Source organism: Pholcus phalangioides, unplaced genomic scaffold (assembly GCF_987345545.1).
Source record: "Pholcus phalangioides strain wild (caught in Gottingen) unplaced genomic scaffold, Ppha-v1.0 ptg000015l_1, whole genome shotgun sequence".
Taxonomy (NCBI): Eukaryota; Metazoa; Arthropoda; class Arachnida; order Araneae; family Pholcidae; genus Pholcus; species Pholcus phalangioides.
Window position 1 is genome coordinate 116,809,995 of NW_028301608.1, and position 8,909 is coordinate 116,818,903.

At 35.8% G+C, this 8,909-nt stretch overlaps 2 protein-coding genes across 2 annotated transcripts in view; one reads left to right on the top strand and one right to left on the bottom strand.

Annotated features, from left to right (window-relative positions):
• Nucleotides 1–3,449, top strand: part of Vha55 (V-type proton ATPase subunit Vha55) — a 29,441-nt gene extending 25,992 nt beyond the window's left edge. The window contains exon 15 of the mRNA XM_089245280.1: nt 2,552–3,449. The gene's annotated coding sequence lies outside the window, so the exon portion shown is untranslated. The remainder of the gene's footprint in view (nt 1–2,551) is intronic.
• Nucleotides 3,450–4,320: 871 nt separating this feature from the next.
• Nucleotides 4,321–8,621, bottom strand: Neb-cGP (ATP synthase membrane subunit K, mitochondrial). Its single transcript, XM_089245282.1, has 3 exons — nt 8,487–8,621; nt 7,487–7,583; nt 4,321–4,494 (listed from the first exon to the last, which is right to left on the bottom strand). Exons 2-3 carry the CDS (start codon nt 7,571–7,573, stop codon nt 4,411–4,413), a joined length of 171 nt encoding a protein of 56 aa, XP_089101408.1. The 5' UTR covers nt 7,574–7,583; nt 8,487–8,621; the 3' UTR covers nt 4,321–4,410.
• Between the last annotated feature and the right edge of the window lie 288 nt (nt 8,622–8,909).

Below are 8,909 nucleotides of genomic sequence, written 5' to 3' on the forward strand. Positions count from 1 at the left end.
TTTGGCAGTTACTGCCAAATACCGGTCTTCATTCGGCGTTGTAACTCGGGGGCGACCTGTACTGTAACGTCTACTGACATTTCCGTTATCTTGGAATCGTTGGCAAAGCCTAGAGATGACACTTTGGGCAATTCCAGGTTCCTCGGATACTTCCATCTGAGTATGCCCACATTCCAGGCGGCCGATAATTCTACCACGTAAAAAATCATCCACATGCGTCCTCTGTGTCATAACTATTCGCTTATGGCACTGAGTGCTTTACAGAACTCTTGTGAACAATTTTACTTCTTTGCCACCATTCCTTATATACCCCCCCCCCCCTCTTACACTCTCGTCATTGTGACGTACTATCGGCATCATCTGGTGGCTTCCTGAAATTTTCATATCATTCTTGCAGATGTGTGTGATAATTCTACAGGTGAAATTTTTACTTTAGATTTCGATTTCCATGTGATTCTGAATTATCTTTAATTTATGCACATGAGTGTAGTTTAAATGGAAATTACCTGAGCATTTTTAATGGTGTTTTCTAACAAAAGCCACCATTTCCATCATAAATGAAGTGCTAAACAGGCTTTTGCTAAATTTTGAATAGTAGCCCAATTCCCTTACTTCCAGTTTAGATAATGAATAATCATTCATTGTTTTCCAAGAAGTAAGAGTTCCCTAAAACAAAAAAGGATCAGGACGACTTAACTACTTGGCCAAAAATTCTTTGTTTCAGCAGATGTTTCTCATCTAAAAATAGACCGAATATGCTGTTTGTATCTGCATTAGACAGTTTTCGTCTCCGAGAAGTATCTCTTAACTTTAAAAAACACCAGTTATCCATTATACACTATTATACATTGTACTATTTTTCTATTCTGTTCAAGACAGGTTTCCGTCTTAGGTTTCTCACTGTACTGTGTTTCCCTGAAAATAAGAGTTGGTCTTGTATTAAGGCTTATTTTGAGATGTCTTTTCGTTTTTTTCCCCAAAATCCATGAATTCATGTTTGAAATTTTTGTGATTTTACTTACTGTAGAATCATTGGCGTCAAATTTCTCAACAGCAGTGCTCTCCTAAAATGAGCCTGCTCATCATAATGTATTGGTGAAGGCTGAGCTTTATTAGTGAATTCATCATGACTTAGACGTTTTACAAGGTTGGCTTGATGAAGTTGCCAAACTCATTTCTCCCCATTCTATTTTCAATACATTCATTAATTTCTGCATGAAAAACAGTCCTTTGATAATTTATTTGTAACAATATCAAGAGATAGCAGCCATTCCTTTCAATTTCTATACCCTGGGAGTGTATCTGTTGTCCAAAGTTGCCATTTTGGGTATTTACAAATAATGAATAATTTGTATTGTAATTTATTTTGAATATAAATACAAGAGTATTATTACTTTATAATTCCACACACCCATTGTGTATAACGACAGACATAACAAACACATTTGTTTGGCTGATGATTGTGACTGAGGCTTATTTTTGGGGTAAACGACTTATATTGGGAGCATACTGATAAATCAAGCTATGGATTATTTTTTGGTCAGGTCTTGTTATCGGGGAAATGGTATGTCAAAAATACAGTAAAACCACTCTTGAAAAAAAATTCTTCTGTAAAAGAGGGAGGCAAGTGTAGAGGAAAAAGGGAATCCTATTTTAGCTCTGAAAATATATATACACTGGTGTAAGAAATTAAGAGAATTTGCAGACTTGGTACAGTAGTTCTAGTGAAGTTCTTCATCAGTGAAGAGAACGGTCGCCCATTGATCCATACTCCAATCTCTCTGCACCATGATAAATGGATTCTCCTGTCCGTAGAAGTGAGTGGGACGCAAACAGCAGTTCTTGCAAACAATCCTCTCTCATGAAGTCTTTTGGAAACAGTCACCCTTGATACACGGGTTCCTGTGGCTGCATACAAGTCACGAGGGAGCTGAGAAGCTGTAGCACTCCTGTTACGCCTCGCTATAATCGACAAATAGCGATCTTCTCTGGCAGTCATGGCTCTTGGACGACCTTGTCCAGGCTTTCTCTCGATGGATCCGGTATCCTGGAACTGTTTCCATAATCTGGACTTGAGATTGGCCTGCTTCTAGCCTCCCCACAATTTGCCACCTCATTCCATCATCTAAGCGTTGGTGGTTACTCATTTTTACTGTTACAATTTGAAATTAACCGATTGCTGCAAAATAACACCAAGAAATTCGCCGAGGTGTGCTAGCGAACGAAATGCGTCTTAGCTTATAAAGCCTGTTTCTCTACTGGCTCCGCCTACACACACACACGTGTATGCTTACGTATTTGACGTACAAGATTTGCATTTTTGTCTAGAAGCAGTGGTTTTACGTTCAGTTCTTTTCATGAAATTCGATAAAATATGCAAATTCTCTTAATTTATTTCACCAGTGTATATAGAGCTTATTATATATTTGGCCATAAAAGAAGGGTTTTATTGTGTTTGAAATCTTGTATTTTGTTTTCAACGGAAATATTAAATGTGATGATTCAAATTAATAACTATTTAAAGTCTAATTTTTTTTTAAATATTTTACAGCATTTTTCAGAGCACAGACTGCAGATGGGATTTTTTTTTTCTCTTCATCATATGGACTTGTAGTAGAACAAATTCTAGTCTTACTCGGAGACTTATTTTGCATGTTACATGTGTAAAAGTATTAATAAATGTTGTCTTTTGAGAAATGAAATATATATATACACACATGGGGAAAAAAAAGTTATATAAATACTGTGTGCTGCTAAAAAGTGATTTTTGTTTTGCTCTTAATTAAAAGTGAAAAGAAATTCCATTTTTTTTAAACAGACAAATTTCTAAGATGGTGAAATGAACAGAAAATTCCTGAATCTGAAATCGTGTAAGCTAAACATCAAAATGTATATTGATCATAAAGTGATTTCATTATTTAAACCCCTGCACAAATTTATTAATTGTATCGAACCTATCAATGTATCTCCTGAAAACAATTTTTTCTCGAACACAAATCGTAGCAGGTGGTTGTGACCATTTGTTTTTCTAAAACTAAATATGAAACTTGTTTTATCCAGAGCATGTGCTTTCAATGATGGATAGAATTTGAAGTGCAAAAAAATTTGGTAAAAGAGTAAATATTTAATCTAGAACTTTCAATCGAGTTGAAAGTGTCTTTACACGTGTGAACATGTTGGTGTACTTACTCATACATTCCAGATCTGTCAGTCATCTTTTTTGCAGTCTGAAAATACCGAATGATGTGCACATTTTTTTGATCGTATAGTTATAGTATTTATATTAATCCAGAAAAGAACCAAGCGATGGAGAACATTTTAATACGGTTGATGTTCTGCCAGTCTTACATGTTTAATCGGAATTTGTTGAAGCTCATTTGTATTATGTTTTTTTCTTTCTTTTGTAATAAATTTTAGCAATAATAAATGTTGGAAGTACAAATTTTGAATCTAACTCGAATTTATTTTTTGGAGTTTTATGTATAATGCATCAAATTACTGTATTACTCTAAATATGTCATAGCCGTTAAACAAGGCTTGACAAATCCCAGTCGCCATAGCAACTTGAAAATTTTCTTTATTTTAGGCTGGAATTACACTATAAAAGTTTTGTAAAAAATTCAACCAGCAAGATTATGGGTTGAATTTGCTCGAACGTAAGGCCAGTATTACACTAAGCACACCTAACTGATCCTCTTATTGGTTGCATTTTTCAAGTTTAATAAACAAAGTTTTAAAAATACAATCAATAAACTAATTACATTCAGGCAAATGCAACCAATCAGCTTATTGGTTGTAAAGTTTTATAAAAGCAGTTTTACAATGTAATCCCGGCCTAATGATAATATGGGTAAATATAAAGTTTACATTTTGTGTGTATAATTCAATGTTAAAAAATAACGGCAGATAAACAAAAAATGTCAAAAACAAAGTTTTCTACGGTGACAAATTCAAGTGATTCTCAAGTAAAAATGTACATTTCTCATTCACGAAGTTTCAACAGCACTTCAAATTGACTGTTCGGAACTCATCACCCGATTCACCCATATCTAATGCATTTTTACTCTGTAATGTGCATTTATCCCAATTGGCCCTATCAATTCCACAGGGGAATTTGTACGAGATACATGTACTGTAGTATCAATGAAATAGACCTTTCCTGGATATTATGTCAAAGTGGAAAAAGTCATCTGGCACAATATCCAGAAAAAGTATTTCCTTGGTGTATTGGACTGAGAAAAAACCTCTCGCGGTACATCTACAAGAACGATTCGAAGAGAAATGCGAGCCTTTAGAAAAGAGTTAAAATACAATGGTGCATACGATCTACAATTTTAATGGAAAACAGCTTCTGACAATATACTGATACATATCTACACACAAATTTTTCGGTTTTCATAATTAGTGCAATTATGATTCAATTGCCTTTTTTTTCGGCTTGAGATACATGAACAGACCCACGCTCATCAGAACGCCATACGTTATGAATGTAATCTGAAAAAAAAATTACACATTTCAAAATTTATTCACCAAAAAAAAAGAATAGAGCTGTATAATTTTTGTCCCTCTTTGAGCTTAAAATTGCTGTTTCGAGTGTAAAACAGTTTTTCTTCTCCCAATGTGGCCTTGAAATATTATGGAAAACCCTCTTGTGTAGGCTGCTATGACAAAAAAAAAGGCCAGCACATGCCACAGGTTTGTGATAAGTTAAAAGGGACAGTTTTTTTATTTTTTAATTCAGCAATTGTGATGAGTTAGAATAGATTTGTCCCGTATGGATTATGTTTCTTAATATGCCATAGATCTCCTTGAGAAAGTCCTTCAGCTGATAACTATGAATCGGGCGAATTTTGAAATAAACTGACCAAGAACTGAGGAAAGGAATTGTTTTGTTTTTATTTGCGTTTCGCCTTTATTTTAATAAGGCAAAAATGCTTTATTTCAAAATGCTGTAAATCCAGAGGGTGAAATATGACCAGATTGGGACATTGTGAAAATGCTTCAAGGAAAGAAAGTGGAAACACTTTCTGAAGCTTCAAAAATGCACAAAAAAAAATTTGCATGAAAAAAACTGAAATCCTGATAACTGTTAGAGAAATTTTTCTCATGATATGAAGTGAAAACACATCTGAATGACAACGTTGTCCACGATTGTTTCATGCAGTAGGGCATTTTATATTGCAAATGAAAAAGAAGAGAAATCTGATTTGTCTCAGGTATTGCCCTTAATAATATTTTAATGAAATAAAAAAGAATCATTTTTATAATGTTCATTACACAATGGATTAAGGGTAAACCACATGTCCCTTTTGTCCTCATTGACACCCATAATATTGCACTCACAACATAGCTCAAAAATTACTATTTTTGAGATGAGTTATTGCACACACTTCAACATTTTAAAATCATCTCAGCAGCAACAGTGGCATGCATAATGGTCGGTCTAATTCACTGTTTTACCATCAGATGGCAAAAATGTCGCAGCTGCATTCTCTGGTTTATTTCATCGGGGAAAACTGAATTTTTCATTCATTTCAAAACCTGCTTTTTTAGTTGTGTCACTATTGCATCCCACGAGCAATGATTTTGAATGAAAAAAGACATTAGGAGTTTATTAATGCGGGGGAGAGAGAAGAGACATTTATTCACCTTCAAAACTATCAAAGCTGAAATTTGTAAAATAATGATATACATACGGCATGACCTTCCATCTCATTAAAAAATGATGCACTGCACAGGTGTCCCTCACTTCATGTGATCAATAGGTTCCCCAAAAATCTCATAAAGTGAATTAAAAAATTAACATTCGTAAGGTAGCACAATAGGGGTTTTGTTCAGAAAAAATAAACTATAAAACTTCCAGAAGCAAAATAATTTTTTGAATGAACCAATTCTTCGAACTTGCAAATGAATCTCGTCAATTTAGGATGCATGAGTAAATTGATACTCTTCACTTCTGCGCCCCCCCCCCCAACTAATATAAATACAATGGGCAAATTGCCCTATGAGGTACCCGAAAAGATTATGCTCATGAAAAATATGGATGTCAAATGTAACCAATACAGCAACCCTATATAAAAGACGATACTGCCTATAACCACTTTTTTAACCACTAGTGGAATTCCTACTCAAAAGAAATAGCGCAAATGCTCAAATTGTATATAACAATATTTTTTCAAGGTCTCTAGGCTACAGTATCCTTAGACAGGTTTTACTGTACCACAAACAAAAAAAACAACTAAAAATTAATATATATATGTAATAGGGGTGCCTGTAAAAAACATTATGGTAGTCTTATCTAAATATGAATAGTTTCTCAATTTACCCAACATGTCTATCATACTTCTTTTAAACGTGGCCATTGCGTTAGAATTTACTACCCCCGAGGGGAAGCTATTCCATTTACTAACAACCCTATTAGGCAAAAACTCCTTGCAATACCTACCTAGAATCGTCTCTTACCAATTGATACTGGTGTCCCACTTGTTGAACCAGTTGATCGACTGTGTATGAATAACTCATCATCCATCCTATCCATCTCATTGAAAATTTTAAACATTACGATCATATATTCTCCCCCCCCCCAACACCTGCGAGCTTGCAATGTTGACATAATCAAGAAATCAAGTCTTTCTTCATAGCTCAAGCCTCGTGCCAACAAGAGCACTCGTAGCTCTTCTCTGCACCCCCTCAACCAAGTCTATGTCCCTCTATATGTATGGTCTCCAAAACCTTACAGCATACTCAGTCCACGATGAACTAAGCCTCGGAAGAATGATTTTAGTAGAACACGAAGACACGTTTTTGAAAATGAAACCAAGTATTCTATTCCCTTTTTTGGCCACTGCTGAATGATGTTTAGAAAATCTAAGCCGCTTGTCAATAAGAATTTTCAAATTGGTGACCGTAGTTACATCAGGAATAGTAAATACCATTCAACCAAAATGCGCAACCACTGAAGACCATGCTCCATTCATTAACCCACGCTGCAATCACATTCAAGTTCGTTTGGAGCTACTCGCTACTGCATTCTAGTGAGTGAGTGTATACTTTTCTGAATAGCATGATATTTGTTTTTTTAATGAAAGCAGTCGAGATTCAGCCAACAACCAACATTCTTAGTCTATAGGAAATTCGCAAAACTGGAGAATTCTGAAAACCTCTCATAAGTATTACAATTCTAAATTCATTGAGAAAGTTTTCTGTGATTAAAATTCTGCTGATGCACTGTCGATGTCCCACCAAAAGATGTTTATTGGTGAGATGGATCTGGGCGTTTCTTCCATATTTGACTCATCTACATCATTTTAATTATGTCATACCTCTAAGTTGCAAACCCGTTTTCAGGAATAATATCAAACTATAGAACTAATTTTACAGGTTGCAATTTCTAAAATCGAGTTTTCACAATCGCATTATAGTGAGAGATACCTATACATCCAAAACATTAAGTACAGCAAGAACGTCCCTTCAAAAAAAGACTTACATTTGCCCTTCCTCTGATAGTGTACGTGTTGATGTACTTCCTCCATCCCGTGAATTTCATTCCGCTAGAAGCGTGTCCTTCAGACATTTTTCTGCCACTATATTACACATGAGTAAGAACATACAAGCATTAAAGATGTTGGACAATATCTGAAAAAATTCAATGCATGCACATCTCAGGTCAAGGTGACCGAGAAATAGGTGAAATAGCGCCTAAAATTTTCTATGTGCAATCATTTGAGTTTGACAAACCTAAAATTTTTCAGAACGTCAGCCTTTGCATCAAAAACGTTGATAAGAATCAAGAGACAAAATTTTGTACTTCTTTTCTCGGGAGAAAAATGCTTAGCTCCCAAAAACATTTTGCTTAAGCGAGAGTGTAGTTAAAACGATACTTTTCTACCAGAACACCTTTCACGAGCCGAATGGAACCCTTTGGCCCTCAGCTGTGAACCCTGAGATTAAACTATAGCTGTTTTTACCCCTCCCCCAATAATTTAGAGGGGGTGTCCGTCAAAACTCATACTTTATTAGTAGGAGTTTTTAGCATCTATGACTCTAGTTATAAGAAGCCCTCCCACCCAACAAGTTCTGCCCTTGGTTGCAGATCTGCAACTAGATACTTTGACATCTGAGGAAGCATGCGTTTTTGGCACCCCGTGTTATCAGGGCCGTGAGTCTGCTTTCCCCCCCCCCCTTCACTGTTGCAGCCCTGGTGCTCGGGGCGATGAACTAGGAGGGGCGCGAAATCCACCCTTTTAACTGCTCCTTTTACATTACACGGGGTCGCAAAAATGCACGCTTGCCTCCGGCGACAAAGTTTTTAGTTGCGGCCCTGCGTGTAATGTAGGAGCAGCAAGGTTTAAGGGTGAATTTGGCGCTCCCCCCCTACTTCATCGCCCAGGGCGCCACACCCGCCTAGTTGTGTTTGTTTATGTACAATGTCCCGATGATTATGTAAATAATAAAATACACGCAATCAAAATGAATAATCAATTTACCTCTTGATTCTGCAAGTAATTAAAAGGCCGTTTCTCCAGTATAACCTTCAAGCAACCGTCCAATGCTAGTCCCCAGATGCGTGTTGCCAATCAACTGAATCGAAAAAGTTTACGTTCTCATTTTTTCAGTCGTTTGATCATTTTTATTTTAAAATATCAACATCGTGAAGATTTTTGTGGAAAAATAGTTTTTTTATATTTATAGATCAATATTTATAATACATTTATTGCCCCTACATATTATTATCGCAATGGTTGTGCTGCCGTCTATTGGAAGAAATTCAAAACGTGTTCACGTCACGGCAGGAATATCGTACTCGTGCTGCTATCTAGTGACAAAAAACTTAACCAAAAATTGAATTTGGGAATGAAAATTCGAATTGGAGTTTCTCAAAGTCGCCAACAGGTAGCAGCAGTAGTTAC